The sequence below is a fragment of the Cyprinus carpio genome, chromosome A13 (genome assembly GCF_018340385.1).
Source record: "Cyprinus carpio isolate SPL01 chromosome A13, ASM1834038v1, whole genome shotgun sequence".
Lineage (NCBI taxonomy): Eukaryota > Metazoa > Chordata > Actinopteri > Cypriniformes > Cyprinidae > Cyprinus > Cyprinus carpio.
In genome coordinates, this window is record NC_056584.1 from 18800949 (window position 1) to 18824686 (window position 23738).

Consider the following 23738-nt stretch of genomic DNA (forward strand, 5'->3'; position numbering starts at 1 on the left):
TGTGCCAAGTATGGTGTCCCATACTTAGAATTTGAGCTCTGCATTTAACCCATCCAAGTGCACACACACAGCAGTGAGTAGCGAACACACAACCGGAGCAGTGGGCAGCCATTTTTGCTGTGGCACACCGCACCCAGGGAGCAGTTGGGGATTCGGTGCCTTGCTTAAGGATGTCACCTCAGTCATGGTACTGAAGGTGGAAAAGAGTGCTGTACATTCACTCCCCCCAACTACAATCCCTGCCGGTACAAAGACTCGAACCCGTGACCTTTGGGTTACAAGTCCGACTCTCTTAACATTAGGCCATGACTGTGTGAGGGGACAGAAATGACCAGGTCTTTGGAGATGTGTGTGTTGGATCTTAACCAATTCATTACTTCTAAATCCACAACATCCCTTTCTTGGCATTTTTCATTAATTTCTTCATCTGCTGATTCATTCATGCTTCATTCTATGTTTTTCTTCTGCACTGTGTGCCTGTGTGCGTGTGTCAGGAGAAATTGTAACTCTCTTAAATGTTAAATTTGATTACAATGTTAAAATCTGACGGAGCTTAAAGTATCAGCCGGTAAATGGTGATGTTGATTTACGGTATATACAGATATCTCATTAATATACTCATAATAAAAAATGAGAACATGCATACATTAGTTACTGCAGGCTTGCAAACGTGCAACTTATTTATTCATTTCCTTTTTGAAAGTTGGAGTACAATTTCTCTGTCTCAGAAACAAACTCTTTTAGCTGTGTGTGTGTTTGTGTGTGTGCAAGTGCTGAAGCTTTTGGGACTCTGCTTCTCCAGGTCTTGTTGCCAAGGCGTTGTGACTCATGGTGCAGGGTGATTATTTCATAGCTTCTAGCCAGGATAACAAACATACGTACTCTCAAATCACTTAGCCGCTCTAGCCATTCACATATTAGCGGACGCACCTTGGGCAACATGTCTGCTTATGTAGAGTTAATGGTTTAATGTCAACTAACAAATGCATTGCTTTATGACAGTAAAACAAAACCTCGATAGATAGATCTGGGGACTGTCGCTAAAAGTTAATGCTCTGTCGTGTTGGAAATATGCCCAAAAACAAACACAGATAGATAGATAGATAGATAGATAGATAGATAGATAGATAGATAGATAGATAGATCTGGGGACTGTCGCTAAAAGTTAATGCTCTGTCGTGTTGGAAATATGCCCTACACCAAACCCAACCCTAAACCTACCCGATAGTGTTAACAAATGAAAAACTGATATAAAAACACATTTGTTAATGCAACCGTGCCATTTGAACTTTCTTATATGCAGATTTAAACTGCTTTTTCAAACCATGGTTACACAGGATTTGAACCAGAGCTCCTCACCTCTCAAGTATGTCTCCGTAGTCCATGAGCTACCAAACAAACCTACCATCAATGAAAAACCATAGATTTGAAGCTGGATATGTGCGATGCTAACATACAAAAGCATCAGTTTTCATATCTCCCAACATACAAATATTGTTTTGAAGTCAAAACATGATATTCTTTAAGTAATTGTGCGAAAATTACACTTTATTAATCGAAACTCTGTAAACTCAGTAAAAAGGAATAAAAGCTGTCTGAGTTTTACTGCCACTAGTGTTCATTTATTTCGGAAACTGCAGTGATATGTACTTACTGGTACGTATTTTGCGTCTCGCTAAAAAATGTGCACCCAGGTGCATTTATGCCATGAGACCAGGCAGAAATTACTGGATGGAGAGGTTGTGAATGTGATTTTCTCAGGTGTGTGAGTCTGTGTGTGTGTGTGTTAGTGTGTATGTGTGTGTGGGGGGGGGGGGGGGGGTTCCATAATGTGCCTCATATGTGTTCCCATCTATGTCCTTGGAGAAGTACATTTTACCTGGCAATGCATACACACAAACACACACACACCTGGGTTGGGTTGTGTGATGCCCAGATGGTGGCTGGCAGAGATGTGGTTGAAATGTTGAAGCCCAGGTGGCATAACACATACACACGGTGCACCAATTTGGGGCATGTTTTAAAATATGGAGGCACAGAGTTGTATTCACATACACACGTACACTATCCAGCTTTGCAGTTTTTGGTTACTTAATAAGCCATCAGGTTCACTGACTTTTGTGTGTCTGCATGTTTTAGATTAGATTAGATTCAACTTTATTGTCACTGTGCAGAGTAAAAGTACAGAGCCAATGAAATGCAGTGGCTTCATCTATGTGATTGTGTGTGCTTCACAGTGTAAATGAATGGTGTGTGTGGTTATTTCTTAGAGCACCGGCATGCCTCAGGTCATTAAGACTGCGGATGTGCCATTTGTGTGTGTGTTAGAGAGAATGCAGCCTCATTAGTGCTATATGTAAATGAGTTGGCTCAAGTCCAGAGGGGTCACAGACACTACACAAAATAAAGACAGAAGATGGCACAAGTGTGTTTGTGCGCATACTTATGTTCCTCAGTGTTTTTGTGAGTGAGGTGTCTGTCAGCAGTGGCACTCAGGCACTCAGAGCTCAGAGACAAACACACATTGTTTTCTTTTAATGGTTTCAGTGTTATTTTATGATATTTCATTTATTTTAGCATTGTTTCTTTTTGTCTGTGAGTGTTTTAGCACTGGTTTCTCCCCTAATTTTCTAGAATAATTCTGAATGATATTTTTTCTTCAGCTTTTAAATGAGATATTTCAAGGTTTTTTTTTTTTTTTTTTGAAAGAATCTAATATAATTGAACACTGTTCTTGTTTCAGTCTACCATACCAATATATAACCTTGGATTACAGAATTTGAATGTAGGCAGACACACTCACACTGAATGTCTCTATTCTTTCTATATGTCTATTCAGCACAGCACATTGTTTTTTATGCTCTCACTCCATTTCCTCATTCACATCATTCCTTCTTTCTTTTCTACATCTGTTATGTGTGTGTTTATTTTCAGTTTTGGCCATGCGTAAAAAGGGACATTATGTTTTTCCTTTAGGCCAGAGAGGAGGAGGGCGTTCCGCACCACAGCTTGTCCAAAGACACGCCCAGACTTGTCCTCAAGACAAACAGCGATGTGCTTGTAAGATATAAACCATTTTAACACCCCAAAATTAGAGATGTAGAAACAGCATATGCATATTGATTAAGATGATTTAGATTTTAGAAATTGGTGTGATTGTGGCCATGTCTCAAAGTCTTAAGTCTTAATTCTGAAATATGGTATTGACAAGAATTTTGTCTTTTTTGTTCTAACATTTGTTTTGGCATTTTTTTTTTTTTAATTTATTTTTTTATTGTGACATTATTATTATTAGGGATGCACTAATATTAAAATCCTGGCCAATACCAATAATTACTTTCATGCTATGATTGATAAATGATTAGTGGTTGATAAAAGAAAATTCATAAAATTTAAAGTAAAATCATTAAAAACTAAAATCTTTCATTTTAAATGTTACAAATAAATATGACAATCACAACATAATATATATAATATACCATTACAGTATGAAAATTTTACATTTATTTTAAGTTTTATATTTAGCAGTGTTATTTAATGATTCATGTTTTTAAAGATGAACTTCAATATCGATATATAATATACTTTTTTAATTATTATTATTATTATTATTATCATTTTTTGCATTACAGTGATGAGTATAATGTCACAATTAGAAACTTGATGACTTTAAAATAACTTTTTATTGTGGTTGTTTAATTTTGGGGTGAAATATGACCCATAAATTCCTTCCTAAATTCCTGAAGACTTAGCACTTGACACAAGACTGGTCAAATCACACACCTGCACTGTTAACTCAAGACTAAATAATGAGGTGTTCTGCTAATCTACTTTATTATCTATAGAAAGAGTTTGTTATGTCTTTCTGACATTCCATATTTCATGTTTTTGTTTAAACATTGTCATTCTGCATTGAATGTTACTGTTTTTCACATGAATGGACAATGGGATATGTGCATGTGTGTGTGTGTATAAAGTCAGCATATGGCTGATCTAGAACAGACACATCCTGGGGTCAGAGGGTGTGCGTGATGGGGGAAAAAAAGCATTAGCACAGAAGCTTCCTCTCTAACGTTGAGTTGGCAGCCGTATGTTAGCAGGTAATTACAGTAAAAGAGTGTACAGCTACTCGCAGCATGGTCACGGACATCGGCTTAACGGCCACAGCAGAAGTAAATGACAGTAATTACCTCTCAACCATGTTAGAGAGAGAGAGAGAGAGAGAGAGAGAGGGAGAAAAGAAGTCCATTAGGGTAATGTGCAGTAAAATTTCTCTTAGAGAGCCATGACTCATTAAGTGGTATCCATTTGTCTCGCTTTTTAAACTCAGGAAATATGAAAATCATTTATAATTGAGAATATCCAGGCACGCCTCGAGCTGGTTTGTGCATGTTAACTGGCATGGTCAGAGCTCCCACATTTAAAACAGAGCGAAGGCTTCATTAGAAACTCACATTGATTCATGAATGATTGGTGTCTGTCCGCTGTATTTTCCTCCGCATCATCCTGTGGCTGCCAGCTTATTTCATATCAAACCAATTGAAGTAATGCGCTAAGGACTAGATTTAAGGATTAGATTCCTTAATGAATCATATTAATTTGATCTCTTTTGATTTGTTCTAAATGGATTCTTACACTAAAAGATACTTTTATTAATCAGTATTTTACAGTAAAAATATCTTAACATCCTTAAAACAAGATAAAGTTAGTCAAGAAACAAAAGTAATATGATAAGACTGTTTTCAGAGAATATACATTGAAGTAACCCCACTTGTTTTAAGCATAAACCTCACTATAAAATAGCAGAGTTGTGCATACAGCAAGAAGCTCTGTGAGGTAAAAGAAAAAAAATATTCAAGTTATATTCTCTGAAAAGAAGTCTTATTTTATACAGTTATCTAACATAAGTTTATATTGTTTTAAGTATGCTTATTTTTACTGGAAAATATGTTTACAAAAACTGATTAATGAAAGGTCTTGGAAGTAGACTTGTGTTACTTTGCTGTGTGAATATGTATGCAAGCGTGTCTATTTCTAGCCGTGTTTATTTCTAGCCAGCCTCTCTCTCTCTCTCTCTCTCTCTCTCTCTCTCTCTCTCTCTCTCTCTCTCTCTCTCTTTATCAGTGTGATGAATGTCCATCATTGACAGTAGTGGCAAATGATAAATGCCTTCATTATCTTCAGTGGAACTCTGGCTTTGGCAGTCAATTCACTAGTCTTAAGAGAAATCTCTGTCTCTGCAGTCTGCTCAGGCAGGCCTGAGGCAAATCATATTCAGATTCTGATTCAAAAGCAATATTGGCATTATAATCAAAGTTTTAAATTGCCAATGCATTAGTAAACAGTGCACACCTTTGAACAAAACACATATCAACAGAAGCATGCATAGGGCTTTGTAGCTATTGGATTTCCACTTTGTTCAGCTTGTTTGTAGCATGAGATTATGATGTGTAGTTTTGTTTCTACTTCGTTTTGTAGCAAATTCACAAGTGTAGCACATTACCATGCAGTATTTTAGCATAAAGCACGCCTCCTTTCTATGTTAATTGGGCTTATTATACATAATAATTATACCACAAGCTAGCACTCAGAACCGATTCGCAAGATCGAGAATTTTCAAGTATTTTCAAGTATTTGGGTGTGTTTGTACCATTACTGAATTTGCATAAATATGTTAATATTATTTAATATGATAAGTTAATATTAGTTAATATGAGCTAAAACAACTCAAACCATGCATGCAAATAAACAATGGAATTCATTCTTTGTAAATTCCCCCTTCTGTGTGCAGTTAGTTGTGTTGCCAGGTCTGTCTTTGTCTACCTGTCTGTCTTTATGACAAGCCAATGTTTGCAAATCTCTTTCTATGTACTCTACTCGCCAGGCCTGAGGCAAATTTTCTGCACTCAACTACTTTGACTGACCTCCACTCTGGAGAGTGACAGCCTTATCAACTCCAAGACAGTTTTGTTGAGTGATTGGACAGACAAAACTATCCTGGCAGAAAGAGTGTCAGAGAAAAAGAGCAAGACAGAGGCAGCGTTCAGTCATTTAGTAGTATTTCTTTCTTATAGGACAGTTACAGTATGTTGATGTTCATCTTTCTATATTTTGGCCTGTCTATCCCCCCGTTAAATTATTCTTTGTGTTAGCAGTACTCATCATATCCTTTAATTACCCAGAGTTCCCCCTCCATGTCTATTCTGTCTTACGCATACATGCAAACGCAAACCACATTTTCTGTCTCACAGGTTTAAGCCCCTCGTTCCTGTCTGTCTCAGTCTGTTGTCACTGTCTTTCTCAGTTAGTGTCATCTGCAGTGCCACAGATACACACACTCAAAATCCACATGCATAATTGCCCCTTGAAGGGAAAACCTTTTAGTCGTGGCTGTCAGAGTTTGACCCTGCAGCTTGCCTTGGGCAGCTGACTCCTGACATCTTGTAATGAGTGTGTCTGTTTGTGAGAGGATGTATGAGTCAAAAATACAGAAAGCCAATGTGTTAGGATGAGTTAGAGAACAAAACTCATAGAAATACCCAATAAATCCCCCTTTAAGCATTATTTTTATTTTTGTTATTTTATAGTTACACTATTTCTATATTTATTATTATCATATATATTTATTTTAAATATTTAATTGCATTATACATGTTTAATATAGATTTTTATATTTTATTATTGTAATTTTATTATACAATATTGTTTCTGTATTCTGAAAGAAATGGTTGTCTGAGAGCTTGATATGATTTTAATATTTCATGATATAAACCACTTTTTTCTTCACACTTGGGTTGTTATATTTAATGCCAATTCTATATTTCCCTAAACCCTAATCTTACATAGATCTGACACTTCATAAAATACACACACACACACACACACACACACACACACACTTCACACACTGTCATCAGGCTCTCTAAGTCCTAGAGAAGGACAGCCATACTCTTTTAATAATGTCTTAGTCCAGGGAGTGTGTTTGGATTAGAATTTGTATGCCTTGACATAGACATTGAGAAGTATTAATCTCTAGTTTATGTTGTTCACTTTGGGGTTTGTTCATGTTACAGGTCTGCGATTGGTGCAAACACATCCGCCACACTAAGGAATACCTGGATTTTGGAGCGGGTGAAAGACGGCTCCAGTTCTGCAGTGCAAAGTGTCTGAACCAGTATAAGATGGACATATTCTATAAAGAGACTCAGGCAGCACTGCCAGGGGGTTTATGTAACCCTCCTCTCTCAACAAGTGATACGAAATCAGAGAGCACAGCGGGTGTACAGCTCCTTACACCTGAGTCCTGGAGCGCGCCTATAAATGAGCTCCGCAATCGCAAGGCACCTTCACCAGGGGGTGCCACCACTGTGGCCGGACCTTCTGGATCCAACTCGGTGTCACCATCTGAAACTGGAAATGTGTGTTCCTCCTCATCCTCCTCGTCCTCCTCATCATCATCTACGAAAATCCCCACACCGCGGCCACATGAAAGCCCTGCATTACCGCCACCTCCTCCACCACATATAGCAGGTTTACATCCAGCTCTGGGTGTGCCACCTGGCAGCCCACCGATGGTAATGACGCCCCGTGGCCCAGTTCCTCTCCCTCTCTTTATGGAGCACCAGATGATGCAGCAGATTCGCCCTCCGTTCCTACGTCCCCCAGGCCCCAATAGCCCTCATTCCAATCCCATGATTCCTGGCATTGGGCCACCACCTCCTCGGACTTTGGGTCCTCCATCAAGCCCTATGCACCGCCCACTCCTTTCCCCCCACATACACCCATCCTCCACCTCAACCCTTCCTGTGAACCCTCCGGGTATGATGCCCCATCATCCAGGTGGCCACATGCCAGCCTTGCCTTTCCCCCCAGTTAACATGATGCCAGCTGGACCCATCCCAGTTCCGCCCTTTATGAATATTGGCATACCTTCTCTGGCCCCCTTAGTGCCACCACCAACATTATTAGTGCCCTATCCAGTGATTGTGCCATTACCAGTCCCCATACCCATTCCGGTGCCCATACCATTCAGTCCGCAGGCTTCTGGTGACCGACCAGGAAATGACGGAACGCTTCCGAATGCTGTGAGCGGGCGGTGTGATTCAAAAGCACCACCACCATTTTCTCAAAGCACCTACAGAGGGGAGGGGAGGGACTTTCAACAAGCCCCTCCCACCTCAGATACACTTTCTCCAGGATTTTCCAAACAGACAGAGCAGGGCAAGCTCATAGTTAAAATGGAAAACTCTGGTAATGGAAACTCTGGACACTCCCACAAAGACACACCAGCAGATGGAGTCATTGATTTAACAACCAGTCGTCGCTCCCGGCAACAGCTAGTTATCCAGAGGGCTGTAACCTGTGTGCAGGTAAAAGCAGAGCCCGGGTTAAGCCCTCCACCTGCAGTTTTGGGTGAAACTGAGGTAGATGGGTCGGCCAGTACTAGCACAGGTATAATAGAAGATAACCACAGAGAGAGTAATGCTGAAAGCCCATTGGCTAGTGTGGCTCTGCCTTGTGCCGACCCATCCTACTGCAGTGGCACGCCGCCACTTTCTCAGCCAATCTCATGCAGCACCTCCACTGTTCCTACCAACACCTTCACAGCTAAAACTGAGCCTGGCTCTGCTACACCCTGCAATGTGATTGTTAATGGGAGCTGTAATGTGCCTCCAGCAGAGAGTTTGATCAGAACACCTCCGTTAGAGCAGCGCCCTCTAGTGGACCCCTGCCGCAGGACTGCCGCTGTGTGTGATGAGCCTGCGGGGGCTGATTTAGAAGGAGAGGACCTGAAAGAGAACAGCTGCTTGGCAACAGAAAGAGACTCAGCAGGTAAGAAAATCTCAAATGACCAGTCTGCCATTACCGCAATAACAGGGGAGGACAAACCTCAGAACCCTGAAGATGACCCATCTGGTGAGGACCATGCCTATGCTCTTCCCCTAATGCCCAAACCTGGCTGTGTCATTCAGCCCGTGCCCAAACCTGCTGACAAAACCGCTGCCATTTTGCCCTGTGGCTTGACAGCCCCATTAACAGGAACCGTTCCAATGGAAATCGAGCCTCCGCTGAAGAGAAGGTGTCTGCGTATTCGCAATCAGAACAAGTGAAATAGAGGACAGGTGAGAATCAGATTTTGTCCACTTCCTTGGTAGTCTTAAGATTTACTGTATGTCTGCCTTCATTCTTAAGATTGCTTTAAGCACAATAATTCTATAAATTTTCCTGTGCTTGGTTGCAGATTTCTAAAATTATTTTCATTTACACACCCCCGGGTTGCACCAAACCTGTACGACTTTCTTTCTTCTGTGAAAAACAAAAAGAGAATTTTGAGAAGTGTACTTTGTTTCTCCTTTCTGTGTTGATCTACAGCTTTCTAACTTCAAAAGGAAGCAAAAGCACCGTAAAAGTATCATAAAAGTTCATATAGGGCAATATAACTCACTAATACATCTATCTATCTATCTATCTATCTATATATATATATATATATATATATATATATATATATATATATATATATATATATATATATACTACCATTAAAATTAAAATTCTTCTTTAGAATCCTTTATGATTATTCAGAAATCATTCTAACATGCTGAGGTGCTCCAGAAACTTTCTATTATTAGCAATGTTGAAAACAGTTGTGCTGCTTAATAATTTTTTTGGAAACCCTGATACATTTTTTCAGGATAATTTGATGAATAGAAAGTTCAGAATAACAACATTTATTTGAAATATAAATCTTTTGTACTATTATAAATGACAGATATAATTTTGTCATTGTTTTGTCATGAGGACAGCCCCAGTCCTCACTGATTTGCCAGAATATTCTTTAAAAATTCTCCTTTTGTTTATTCCACATACTGTATAAAGGTTTGGAATGACATAAGGGGAAATTTGATTTTAGGGTGACCTATACCTTCAACACTCTTAAATTTATCCCTGATTTGATCTCATGATGAATCATTCAAACTGATCAAAAAAGACCAACAAGGCTGTATGCAATAATTTACTCACTTCTCCTTCTTTCTTTTATTTTCCCTACCTCTCTCAAATAGAAACATCTCACCAGAGGGATAGAGAGGACTGCACTGCAGCAGAGACCATCAGCTGTCCACAGACTTAATCCACAATCCAGCCAATCAAGATGTCAGCCTTGCTTGCTCCACTTTTCCAAACCCGCACATACACGTTGTGACATAATATGCACACATATTATCCAGATTGGGCAGCAGTCTGCTCCGTCTCCACTCCTTTCGGCTAAACAAAGACTGACACAAAGTGTTCATCTGGGAAGTAGATCGGACGTGATGTTTGACCTTCAACTGCGATGTCTTCAGGCATAGTCTGTTCTCAGTCTACTTGTTGATGAAAGGGATATTTCTCATCATTGTTAAGAGGACTTTCCCCCGGCTGGTTGGAGGTGGCATTGCAGTGCGGCATTACAGTGTACACACACAGATTTCTGAGAAGGTGGAGCTTAAGCCAAACACAATAGGTCTGCCAGGCTGCCAATCAGACATGCCCATGAATGACTATAATTTGGAACAGGGCCAGTCAAATCCTGCCACAGATGGATGGACCAGTTTTCTGCTTTGTGTGTGCATTCAAAGAGGCTCAGTTTAATCTCTCTGTACATTTGGAGTCTGATGCTTCTGATTCAATAGCTTCAGTAAGAAAGACTAATACAGATGCAGAGCCGCTCTAAAAGATGGACAGAAAACTGTCTCCTCTCAAATCCTTATTTCGCTCTCTCCCCCTCACTTCCTCTGACTATGTGTATGAGTATCTGCAACACAAGCAAAACACTCTGTACTCTTTCTTAACCTCTTTCCTTACTCTCCTTTCTGAGGGAGAGTAGTTCCGGAACGGGACACCAAAAAATACAGGAAGAGAGAAATGTACACACCCTGGAGGGAGTACAAAACCAGAAGGATGGAGTGAACTTTCATTTCATCCCTGGGAAGAAGCTGGAAACTCATCCATCCTTGGATAAGAAAACTAGAAGATAAGTAGTCGGCACTACTGGAGAACAGTGTTTGTGGATTGTTTGCTGGTTTATTGTGCAATGAAAATTCATTTACTCACTTATTTGATTGAGATTTACAGGGTACAGACCTCACCAAGCATTTTGGCAAACTGTTAAAATGGCTGCTAGCTTTGTGACCAATGGCTTGGAGACTGTCCCACCCAGTCTGTTCAATCACAAGCACTCACGACTCAGCAAAGAGTTGGTCTAACACTGCTGGGGGGGTATGTACACACTGTCCTGATGTATCAGTTGGCTTAGATGGAAATCAGTGTCCACAGGGGCATTTGGGTTGGATTTCTCATTATTTATATCAGTTTCCATCTTATTGCGGTGCTCTTATTTAAGAAAAATCCCTCCTGGGTTTCCTATCAAGAGTACAATCATAACCAGTGGAGCGGTCAGTAAGCGTCTCGGGCAGCTGTGAGCTGTCAATTGTGCATTCTTGAGGTTCATTTAGTTTTTTTTATGCTTCATTTTTTGCCAAATCCCAATCAGTGCTAAATTATGTTCATCACTTCCTTTCTAGCTACAGTTACAAGAACAGTTTCATTTAGTTCCAAGGTGCCTTAGTGTAGAGTTCACTTACACAAGATGCCAAGAACATTTTGCCTAAAGGTAGACTGGGTTGGTTAGGTGGACATAGAGCCAAAATGATTTTAGTTACACAGAGTAAGAGCTGAATGCATGGTTAGCACCTGTGTGCATAGGTTATTTGTTTTGACTAAAGTGGAGGAGTGAACCTTAACGCCAAGCGTGTGTGTGTGTGTGTGTGTGTGTGTGTGTGTGTGTGTAAGTGGGAAAAGGTGTATCAAATTTCTGGCCAAAATGGAATTCAGTTTGACAAAACATTAATTTTGCCAGTTTATTTTGGGAAAAGGTCTAATATCAAAAGAGTCAAAAAATGTTCAAGCAATGTGTTGGAAATCACAAGGAAGATAAAAAAAAAAAATCACCCTGATCAAAAATACACACTCTGATGATTTGACAGTATTGATGAGTGTTCTCCAAATGGCAAAATTTTCAGTCAAACATGAAAAGAGGAACTAAATATAAACATTTCCTCGAGTTTCATGAGCAGAATTTCAGACCTTTTTTTTGGGGGGGTATTGTAATTTTTAAATTATTTAGTTTGTTTTCTTTACTTAATTTACTTTGATCTACTTTTCTTTTCTTACTTTTTGTTTCATTTTAGTCCTTTTTAATCGTATTTTGGTTTTTCATTTTTTTCTGTTTTTATCTCTTTTTATCCCAAATCTCTCCTTCAACCTTTAGCACTTCTCTCTCTTCTTCTTTTCCCCTCTGTTTTTTTTCTTCTCTCCACTCCTGGACGATGTACAAACAAGAGTGCAATCCTACCCTATCCCTCTGTACTTTTTGCTGCAGGATTCAGTTTCACAGTGGTATATTTTTTAAGAGTAGGCTCAGAGGTCTAATTGTGACTGGTTAGAGTGAGGACTGAATTTCTCTCTGGGGTTTGTATGTGGCAGAGTCTCATTCCACACACACACACACACACATTCCTATGTCAGATTTATTTTGTCAGTACTGATACGGCTGGCTGACCCTCCGTCTGGATGGTGTTACAGAGAGCAGATTGATAAAAAAGGGCAAAATGTCAGAGAAGCATAAACACACACACAATGTATACTCTCAGTCCCCACAAAGATCGTAAACCAGACATCATTGGTGTGTTTGTGTGTGTGTGTGTGTTTATGGAAGAAACAGTGAATCTCAGTGTTGATCTGAGAATCTTGATACTGTGTGTACGGCACAACCAAATGTACATTACATGTCTGGATTTGTCATGAGGAGCCAGCAACAGCATCATATATCGCTCTTATTATTGACTCAAATTTCCTCTATTTTTCCCTCTCTCCTCCTCCCCTTTTTCATACTCAGCCCTTTTATTCTCCCTTCTTATTTGTTTTCACTTATTCTCTAAGTAATTATTTACTAAGTTAGTATTTCAAATATACCATAGTGAACTATGGAAGTCTTTTCCCACCTAAGAAATGTAATTGTGAGATAAAGTTTTATAATAAGAACATAAGTCACACTGTGACATATAAAGTCACAATTACAGGAAATAAAGTTGCAATTACGAGAAGCAAGTGCAAGATATAGTTACGCTGTGAGATACAAAGTCTCCATGCAAGACAAAGTTGCAATTATGAAAAATGTCTCAAATGCAAGAAATAAAGTCTGCTTTGTAAGACATACAGTAGCAATTTAGCAAAATCAAAGCTGAAATGGTGAAATATGGTCACAGTATGAGATTTAAAATTACAATTGGGAAACATAAGAATCGCAATTACCTTTTTTTTTTTTTTTTTTTTTAACTCTGATATCCAGATGTCCTGAAAAAAAATAACACTGTTCACCAAGACAGATTAAATGATTCTCTCTGATCTATATAATTTTATTCCCATTTTCAAACTTACTTTCTCTATAATGATGTGCTCTTAAAAGAAGCAGTTACAGCTGTTTATGTTGATTAATAGGGGGTATGAAGGACAATATAAGGTCACGTCTTACTGAAATCACTCTTCGTATAGCTGCACACACCACCCAAACACCCATTACTGCTTATCTCACAGATATGAAATATGATTTCTTTTTTTTTTTTTACTTTCCTGTGTGCATGTGTGTATTTGTGTGACCTTGCTTTTGTAACCAGAGCAGCACAGACTGGGCTGGGACAGATATAGCCCTGAAACCCAGCACTGTTGTAGTGTCTGCAGTCCCACGCAGACAAGACAATGACAAGAGCAAAAACGTGTGTGAAAAAAAATTGTGTGTGTTTGTGTGGATGTTAACTATTATAAATGGCCACAAAATAGTATAATTTCTCTCATAAAATTCCAGTAAACTGTTGAAATTTGTTAAAGGTTATATTAGATTTGCTGTCCAGTGCTTTCTAAATGGCATGATGGTGAACAGAGTTTCTTAAGTGAAAAAAGATCTATGTAGCGTGTCCATTACAGGGTTGCCAGACCTTTCTAAAAAAGAAAACAGCTTTCCCCAAACAAGCCCAAAATAAGTGATTTGTCTTACCAAAATACAACACCATTCCAAAGGTTTGGGGTCAGTAAAACACAATAAAAAAAATACAGTAAAACAGTAATGTTGTGAAATATTATTACAATTTAACTTCCTGTAAAAAGGCTATGAATTGACAAAGTTGAATTTTCAGCAACTATTACTCCAGTCTTCAGTGTCACATAATCCTTCAGAAATCGTTCTAATATTTTGATTTGGTGCTCAAGAACGATTCCTTATTGTGAATGTTGAAAACAGTTGCTACTAATATTTTTGTAGATTTTTTTTCAGGATTCTTTGATGAAAAGAACAGATTTTATTTTAAATTCAAATCTTTTGTAATGTTTTAATTTAATGCATCCTTGTTGAATAAATTTTTTTTTAAACTTACTGACCTCAAACTTTTGAAAGTAGTGTAAATCTAAAAATAAGCTATTTTTATATGAAAAACAACAAAAGCATGGGAGGTAAACGAGGAGTCATGTGCAAAAAATTTGAGATATTTAACTGCTGCTAGTGGTCGGATAACAATTTCATGTTGTTGGGGCACTTAAACTCAAGACTTAATTTTGGAAATAATCCCAAAACAATGAAACCCATATTTATAAGATACTTTATTAAAAAAAAAGTCCAAAGTTGTTTATAATAAAAGAACATGGCAACATTGGTCCACTAGAGGGAAGTGAAGTGTGTTCTGTCAGCAAGCTCAAAGAAGGACAGATGAGAAACACAAGCAGTTAAAATGAACTGAAATAACAAACCATAGAGCTTGAGTGCAATACTGTAATCCAAGAGCATTTCAAAGGATCTACTAGAGAGGCGCCTATTTTAGTGACCAAACTGTCTTTCAGCCCTGAAGCTGGGATACAAAAAGAGCACTTGGCTTTTCTGTTCACCACAATTAGTCAGTCTGAATGTTTGGAGGGCTTCTGTTTAATCAGACGGGGGGAGCATGAGCTCTGCTGTGGCCAAAGATCAGCCACACGCACAGAAACAAGATGGAGACGCTGAAACCCATACACCCAACTCAAATACCAGCAAAACCAATCAATCAGTGCATCCCTCATCGAGCAGTGTTATACAACTCAAACTAAACAATCACAGCAACGTCAGCTCTACTGTAATGATGCTAAATCAAGAGAACTGGAAAAGCGAGAGGCAGCTTAAATGTGAGTTTTCAACATCTATAGTGTGTGACAAAGGGGTCGGTAATATCCTGTAGCCATGTAAGAAATGTTTTTTTTTTTCCCATCATTCCTGTGGGCGGTATTAAGAGGATGGCTTTGTCAACATCCGGAATTATGCAACAACAAATTCTTATTTCTGTACTCTGAGTGAGAGGCACTATATCTATGTAAAATAACAAAAGCAAACTGCAATTTTTAAGAATCTAATGTTAAAATGTTTTGAGGCGAACATTTGAGCTGCCTTAATTCTTTGTGCTCTGTAATTAACAATGGCTGCTTGTTTAAAAAAGCAAAACCCACTTTGTAAAAAAAAAAAAAAAAAAAAAAAAAAAAAAAAAGAAAGAAAAAAAATCAACTTTGTTATCTGGCTAGTTTGGATGTATAGATGCTTCGTCTGTCCTGTATGAATCCGAGTTTTGCTAAATTTGCCCACCCTCACCCATCCCACCCCTTTCACCTGAAACCTTGTACATTTACCCTTGTTGTTATTTCTCAATCTTTTTTGTGTACTTGCAGAACATTTTATAGTATTATTTATTACTGGCAAGCTTTTGAATTCATAAAAAGCAAGAGAGATGGTTCTTTGAACAGGGTAGCAAGAGGCAGCAAAGCTTCTCAATGAAAAGTATGTCTGTTTTTTTTTTTTTTTTCTAAATTTAAGAAGGAAACGGCAAGAATAAAAGAAAAAGATAAACTTGTCTTTTGATTATGAAGTTGTTATAAAACTTGTTGCTTTAAAATGTATAATTTTTGTGTTGTAACAGTATTTGTTTAACCCAGTGAATTGCTTATTAAAAACAAATAAATAGAGGCACACTCCAATTCTCAATTCTCCAAGAGTGCTCTTTTTTTCTTGATTGCTTATTTAATTGAATTATAGTTGGGTCATTTTCAAAAAATGTTGACTTTCTAACTTGATTTAAAAATTGATAGACTTATTAACTGGTGCAACAACAGCATCTCAAAACCTATATGGGAGACTAAAATCAATAAATTATACCAATAATTAGTTTTGATCCAATAATATTTCATGCAAGTATGAACTGAAACAACTAATTTAAAAACCTTTTTGATAAAGTCAACATTTTTTATGCAACACAATATAACACCAATTGTGTGAATTGTGAAATTCATATTAATTATTTTCTCAATGCAATGAGGTAGTGTTCACATTTGAACCCGAGAAGTTCTTACACTTTTTACAAATTATATTTTTAAAGACTGATAACAAATATTAATTTAAAAAATATCTTTATATTAGCCTATGTCCTTTATATATATATATTTTGCACAGGTTAGATCTTGCACTACTAAACTTGGGAAAACAGAGTGAGACTAGATCGCCAATGAAAGTGAGCTACGGGCGCTGCGGAGGGTCAAATCTCGCGCGCTGATGTGATGTGTGCGGAAGTGGCGCTGATTCAGCTTCTAACAGCTGGAGCTGCTTCGTGCCAGGATCCCACAAGCGGATCATAGAGGTGGGATTAACAGAGATGGACGGCAATTTGACGCTGCATTTGGCGAACTTCAGCACTCTGTTCGTGTGTATGGTGCTGAAGTTCCCGCAGATCTTCGTGCTGATGCGGGCCAGAGCGAGCGCTGGAGTCAGTCTGAACAGTCTGCTGCTCGAGCTGCTCGGGTAAGAACTTCAGCACTGAAATCATGGACCGAGCTGCATCCAGCGGTCACTGATGCAAATATGTGGATGTTCTAGTAAGTTGCTTTAAGTATATTTGAGAATAATTTTCACTAAAAGTATAATTAAACGAAACCAAAGTTAGTAGTTGAGGGTCTTCAACTTTTGCTTGCCAGGGACCCCCTCATGTTCAGAGGGACCCTCTGTCACATGGGCGACTGTATAAAGCAGGCTTTCACACACCATGACTTTTACAGCAGTGACCACTGGATAATAAAAAATAGAACTCCAAAATCAATCAATCAATCAATGAATTAAATAAAGCATTTTAGAATGGTGATAAATGTAAATGTGCTGAGCACTGTACTATGATTGTTTGTGTGTGCGCATTAAATTCATTAACATATAAATCAACATTTCTACACATTTCTGCATATAGTAATCCACGCACAATAATTATTACAATTTTGTGTTTTTGTCACTTTTATTAGTTTTTTAAAAATATGGCTAAACTTTTTTTTTATTTGATACATTTCAATAACCTTAATTCACTGAAAAACATTTATTTTCATGACATTTTACTTTTGTATGCATTCTATGACTTTATTCTTTTTAATTTATATTAATTTCCATGACATTTTTCAGGCATTGAAAGCACAACGACACAACACTGAAACAGGGTTATTATCGGTTATTAAAACAAAAATAAAACCATAAAAACACTTTCTTTACTTGAAACAAACATCTGAAATAAGATATAAAAAAACTTAAGCTTATTTCACTTTAATTATATTTTATTTATCTTTACTAAAAAATTACAAAAAAAACATATTGAAAAATGATACTGAAAACAGAAAATATAAAAATTGTAGACATTTTTAGACATTAATTTTAAAAACAACTAAATTACTAAAATTTTAAAATATAATAAAAAAAAAATATAAAAATAAAATCTAATTCAAAATATTAGCAAAAACTATAACAGTATATCACTTATACTAAAATAACAGTGGCCTGAAAACTGGTGTATTGCCTTAGTGCCATATGGAAGGATTTATTATTAGATTTTAGAGATCAAAGAATGATTGGCAGACCCTAGTGTTAATTGTCAAATGTATATGTTTTTATGCATGGCCAAAAAGTTTCCAGCTTAGTTCTTCTCTTCTCTCTCTCTTTGTTTGTGTGTGTGTGTGTGTGTGTGTGTGTGTGCAGGTTTATAGTGTTCATGTCCTATCAGATGTATTATGACTACCCACCGCTCACATACCTGGAGTATCCCATCCTCATTGCTCAAGGTGAGCACTGCTGACAGACCAGATTCTGATGCTTAAACACTCGAGATCCACACTCATTTGTAATTTTAATCTTGTGTGTCCACAGATGTCATAGTGCTCCTGTTAATCCTGCACTATAACAGGAACCTGAAACACAGCCTCATATACGCAGCACTGTATCCTTCAAACCCATGTTGTCAGGTTATGCTATTCATCTGGGCACAGTCAGAAATAATATCCCAGTAAAAATTAAAACCTGCCCAATTTGAAATAAAACAGGGTATTTAATGAATACAAATATTTGATTTCTTTTACTGTAAGAATCAGGTTTGTGGGTGGATGGCAGCTGCTTACAGTACAGAAGTGGGTGATTGATCTGGCCATGGTGAGAACATGTCACTACTGATCCAAATGCATTTGCATTAGTGTCATATTTACACTTAGTTCATCTAATTTTGAATTTAATAGATTCAGTTTAAAGGTATAGCATTCTTGCAATTTCTTGGAAAAAAAAATCTTATTGACCACAAACTGAATGGTAATAAGAGTTTTCTCTCTCTTTTTTTTTTTTTGCCATTTTCTCTCAGAGTCTGTGCACTTTCATTAGTGCCAGCAGTAAACTGGCACAGCTTCAGTGTCTGTGGCACTCAAAGGACTCTCGGCAGGTCAGCACTCTTACCTGGGCTCTGGCCACATATACATGCCTGGGTAAGTGACGCAAAAGGAAAACTAAGAACTTGTCTGTCATAGTGATATTGAGTGTTTTCTGTTTGTCAGCGATGATCTTCACCACCGTCATCACCACAGGAGACACACAAGGTCCGTAAGAGCTTCCTGATGGGATGTGTTGATTGTTTGGTTGAGATGTCATCTTAATCTCTTCTTTCTTTCTTCTCCAGTTCTCATTCGGTTTGTCGTCATGACCATTCTGAACATGTGGGTCACGGTTACAGTCATCTACTACAAACCTCATGCAGTGAAGCAAGATTAAGAGGATGCCACTTTCTGCATACAGTTTATCTCAATGTATTCTCTGTCTGCTGGTGGAGTTTTTTTCTAGATTCAGGTCAGGTAGGGATGCACGGTAAATATTGCACGATATTTAATGCGCATCTCGTCAGTAAAGCCGGTTCTGTAATCAGCAGTAAATCTCTACACGTGCGTGCTTTCACATGGAGCAGCATTTACTACACAGAGCCGTTGTTCACTGACAAGCTGCGCAAAACCACAATCATATTTTGCGCATGTTTTGTGCAGCTTGTCAGTGAACAATGGCAAATCTCTACATGTGCATGCTTTCAAGTGGAGCAGCATTTACTACACAGAGCCATGTTCATTGAAAAGCCGCGCAAAACCATGATAATACTTTTGCATATTTTTCACATTTCCATTGATCGTGAAATTACACATGGAAAAGGGTAGGGTTATTTCATGTTTAAGCTTGGAGGAGGATGGATGTTTGAGCATAGTCTGTTTTTCTTTGCTTGTTGAGGCTTGAGATGTAAGAATGTAACACCACACCCTCCTCTCTGACAAAGAAGGGGCCCAATATGACCGCAAACTAGCCTCGCATCGGTGGCCTATCACTGACATGATCTGGTGAAGTTCTAGTCCGGCGTCAGAGAGGCGACCAACAGTAGTGCTCTGCAAACTATGGTTTGTGTAAATATGTGTGATAATTTCCACCTGAAGACAAGAATTTCAAGTAGGCCTATGCAATTTATATTTGGAAAATATCATAACTACAAACAGTTTGAATTCATAGGATTAAAAATGGAATATCCATTAAATATCTTGGGTACCTCTTCACGAATATTTTTTAGCATATTGCCAAGGTAGTTGAACCCCATCGGCTCCTTGGGGAACCACACTTCAGTGTTCTCAAGTTTGCACAAAGGGATGCACCTGTCTCGGATCCAAATAAAACCAGCAACATAGTGTTGGCCCGTAGAGGCTGGGACAGATCTGGGCCAACACTATGTTGCTGTCTGGGAAGGCTCCGGCATCATATGGACACTTTGATAGGTATTTTTTAAAACTGTCCATGGGACAAAGTGGGCCACCAGGACACGCAAACCTAAATCTGCATAAATCTTCTTTGTCTGATGCAGTGGTATACTTGTTTTTTTCTTTCTTTTTTTCTCTGGGTTATGCACCAGGGTCAGGTACTCCAGGTCATTCTCGTCTTGCCGGAGAACGAAAGACTCTTTTGATAGGTTTTGGGTTCTTTTATTTTGAGTGCATTTAATCGATTTGACAGCCCTAATTTGTATACTGAATTGCAATTGGTCTTGTCTTCCTTGCATCTATCAGACCATTTTAGCCGCTTTTACACTTTTGATTCTTGTGTTCAGCTTAAACTTTTCCACTTATTTTGCTGCCTTGCAAGGTATTTTCTTCAGAACATGCAAATATATTATGTATTGGGATGTGGTACAGTGTTTAATTGCTTTAAATCTCATATTCCCATGAAGGAAAACAGATATGAATGCTGTGAACTCACAAATGATGAATGGTATTTGACACAAGAAGGATATATCAGAAGTCTGACCAAATAGTGTTTTGAAACAGTTCAAACATTCCTATCCTTCACTGATTCTGACACTGGTAATTTCTTGCCTGCTGCATTTGTACATGTTCAGATATACTGTATGTTTTTTTTAAAGTTGTTATACTGTAAGTTTAGTAACTGTATTTTTCTTCTCAGAAAGGAAAATATTTTTTTGACCAAATTTTCAGCTAAAGAACTGTTAAAACTGATTAATGATCAGGTTGCTAAACAGACTGTTTATTGTAGTTTATAAGATTTGAAATGAACTATTAGGTCTAAAGCACTTCTAATGTCTCTTCTGTAAGTACTTTAATAGATCTGTTTGTTTGTATTTTATAAATCAATAAACATTCCTTTTATGTGAAAATATGTCTGGATTAGTATTTATGTTACAGGATTCAATAGTATAAAAAGAACTGTTTTATAAATGTAATTTTCTGAATCGTTTTTCTGTGGTAATCAACTGGACACCCCAGATAATAAAAGCAAGATGCATTTTAACCCAAAATATTCTTTGACATTTTTAAATGCAATAACAATCAATACAGATGTCATATGTGTATTAAAAATTTATATTATTTCTGTGATTGAAGCAGACAAAGGAATGACCACATTGTTTATATTAAAACTTTACTTCCTTTTACTACATTCACAGCTATATACCTATTTAACTGACTACTTGTGTTTACAAAAATAAGCAAATGTTATACAGGGTTTCCAAACAACACAGCTACATATGCTTTTCATTTTATTGTCAAACAGTACATCAATATAAAACATGCAAATCTGGAGGCAGAGCTTTAAAATAAAATAAAAAAGTGCCCAGACCTGTATAAATAGCAAACCAACTGGTAAGATGGCAGGTCAAATATACGCTGTATATTCATATATATAACGTGTAAAAGAACATGGATATGCATTCACAGCACACCCAGAGATACACACTGTTTGCTAGGGTGAAGATACAAACAAAAAACTTTTGACTTCAAATCACAGAATTAAAAAAAAAAAAAAAAATCTACAAAATACTTCATGAATTTAAATGTGGTTTTCAGACATTCTACAGTCTTATGAACATTTCAGTTATGTGCCTGGAAGATGAATCAATTTTGAGACTCAAAATTTCAACTTTTAACAGCTGACGATCAAATTCCTAAGACGACTGGCCAAAAACTGACACAATTTCAGATCACAATTTCAAATCTAGAAACATTTTAGAAACTCCTGCCCACATGCACATCTAGATGTTGCTCTCTGTTAATCATACCATCATTACATTCGATTCATACTGAGGAGTGAGCATTATGGGATGCAGTCATGACCAGAGAAGGTTTAATCAAGCTTTGATCACACAGTGGGGTAAACAAAAGTAAAAACACTACAATAAGAAACACTACAGTTTCATTGCCTTTATGAAGTAATGAGAAACATATGTAGTGGTGTTTTCTAGCCGTTTATGTGGTGTGTTGCACTATTGTCTATATTCAGCCATTAAAGTCAACAACAAAAAAAGACTACGGTCAGACCCAACTGTCGTCCACATTCTCTGGCCGGTCCAGTGGGGTTCAGTCTTAGCGTTCAGGTCAATTCTGGCCTTGAATGAAGTAGTTTGGTGTGATGCGCTGACCCTTTAGTTTTGTGTAGAACTGTTGTGCTCTTGCAGTCGAAGCAAACGTATGCCCAGAGAATAAAAGCCATATCACGACAGCAAAGCCTTCTTCAACATTTGTACATCTCTCACTTTTTTTTGGATTTGCCAAAATGTGCGAAAAGTTACAACAAAGGTCTTTTGTTGATGTGATAGGAAGAACCCCAAATCACCATGTAGCAGCACCAGAATCCCAATATAAGGTTAACTAGAGAATGAGGGAGAAATCGAGAAAGAAAGAGAAAGTTAGTTTCACCACATTTTAACCCAAGAGGAAAGAAAAATCACAGTGTGCCATCATGCTCAAGAGAAGCAGATTAATACACCTGCAGCACACACATGTCGCAAACTTTTATTGCAAAAGGAAACAAACAAAGAAGACCTAGAAATAAAAATACTGTTTTGATATGCATTCTCTCGGTTTGTTTTTCCCTTTACAGTACAGCTGAAATGCCTTCTTGATAAACAGTTTGTAAACATGGTAATCAAACGGACTCATTTGATCAGAAGGCTGTTGGTGGAGTCTTCTCGCCTCATCTTTGGCGTGTCCAGTCGAGGGGGACTAGGGCAAGAGGGTCAAAGGTCAAATAAAAAACACACGCAAGCCAAATGCCAATTCTCTGAACAAACCTCCTCTCCTTCAATAGTAAATGAGAAATGATTGGAGAAACTATTCAGCTTTGCATTGAAGAGTGCCTGCTGTGGGCTTGGAGGGCAGAGAGGGTGTTCATGAGAATTAGTATAGAAACTTCTGCTGGGTCATGGCAAATTCTCCGTATCCCATCTTGGCCAAATCTTCCACACAAATAGTTAACACACTAACACATGCTTAAATTTGCTGCAACGCCAAACAAATCCAACTGCACACACAGAAAAAAAGACACTCCATGACTCTGTTCCAAAACCAAGTGAGCAGCCTAGAGTTTAGTGTCAGCACAAAGAGCATAGAAATATTTACAAATACAAAATACACATGCAAATACTGGATAAAAAAAGGCAATTTCAATTTTGTTTTATTGATACATTTTGATCAATTAAAATGTATAATTAATACTTTTAGCATTTTATTTACAATTTTGTATAGATTATTTTAGACACATACTACTGTTCAAAGTTCTAGGGTCAGCAAGATGTTTTTTAAGGAGATTAATACTTTTATTTTACAAGAAAGCATTAAATTGACAAAAGTTACCATCAAGACATTTATAGTGTTACTAAAGACTTATTTTCCAAATAAATGCTGTTCTTTTGAACTTTTCACCATATCAGTTTTCACAAAAATACTAAGCAGCACAACTGTTTTCAACATTGATAATAATAAAATGTTTCTTGAGCATTAAATCAGCGTATAATTATTTCTGAAGA

The 23738-nt window shown here is 37.6% G+C and overlaps 3 protein-coding genes across 12 annotated transcripts in view; 2 read left to right on the forward strand and 1 right to left on the reverse strand.

The window, feature by feature from the left end:
* sobpa (sine oculis binding protein homolog (Drosophila) a) overlaps positions 1-16093 on the forward strand; it is a 35685-nt gene extending 19592 nt beyond the window's left edge. For 4 of the 6 annotated variants that reach the window (XM_042769178.1, XM_042769179.1, XM_042769180.1 and 1 more), the window contains 3 exons: positions 2977-3060; positions 7074-9122; positions 10065-16093. In XM_042769178.1, coding sequence (XP_042625112.1) covers positions 2977-3060; positions 7074-9110 — 2121 coding nt within the window. In that variant the 3' untranslated portion in view covers positions 9111-9122; positions 10065-16093. The remainder of the gene's footprint in view (positions 1-2976; positions 3061-7073; positions 9123-10064) is intronic. The other 2 variants (XM_042769181.1, XM_042769183.1) reach the window with 1 other exon arrangement.
* A 533-nt stretch (positions 16094-16626) lies between these two features.
* Positions 16627-21233, forward strand: LOC109100737 (solute carrier family 66 member 3-like). 2 transcript variants are annotated; one of them, XM_019114166.2, is made up of 7 exons: positions 16627-16903; positions 18113-18195; positions 18281-18350; positions 18502-18559; positions 18762-18839; positions 18952-18993; positions 19074-19180. In XM_019114166.2, exons 1-6 carry the CDS (start codon positions 16758-16760, stop codon positions 18955-18957), a joined length of 441 nt encoding a protein of 146 aa, XP_018969711.1. In that variant the 5' UTR covers positions 16627-16757; the 3' UTR covers positions 18958-18993; positions 19074-19180. The 2 variants fall into 2 exon arrangements, with proteins under 2 accessions (XP_018969711.1, XP_018969710.1); XM_019114165.2 differs by having other exon boundaries at positions 16628-16903; positions 18762-18882; positions 19074-21233.
* Positions 21234-21460: 227 nt separating this feature from the next.
* The window catches only part of rock2a (rho-associated, coiled-coil containing protein kinase 2a), a 43516-nt gene continuing 41238 nt past the window's right edge, over positions 21461-23738 (reverse strand). For 2 of the 4 annotated variants that reach the window (XM_042769187.1, XM_042769185.1), the window contains one exon: positions 21461-22935. In XM_042769187.1, the coding sequence (XP_042625121.1) occupies positions 22869-22935 (67 nt within the window). In that variant the 3' untranslated portion in view covers positions 21461-22868. The remainder of the gene's footprint in view (positions 22936-23738) is intronic. The other 2 variants (XM_042769186.1, XM_042769188.1) reach the window with 1 other exon arrangement.

Bases quoted from the DNA above. Each gene is read 5' to 3' on its own strand.
- LOC109100737 (XM_019114165.2), top strand. From the start codon at position 16,758: ATGGACGGCAATTTGACGCTGCATTTGGCGAACTTCAGCACTCTGTTC. The intron at 18,560-18,761 runs GTGAGAACATGT...ATTTTCTCTCAG, and splicing joins GGGTGATTGATCTGGCCATG to AGTCTGTGCACTTTCATTAG. The intron at 18,994-19,073 runs GTCCGTAAGAGC...TTTCTTCTCCAG, and splicing joins CACCACAGGAGACACACAAG to TTCTCATTCGGTTTGTCGTC.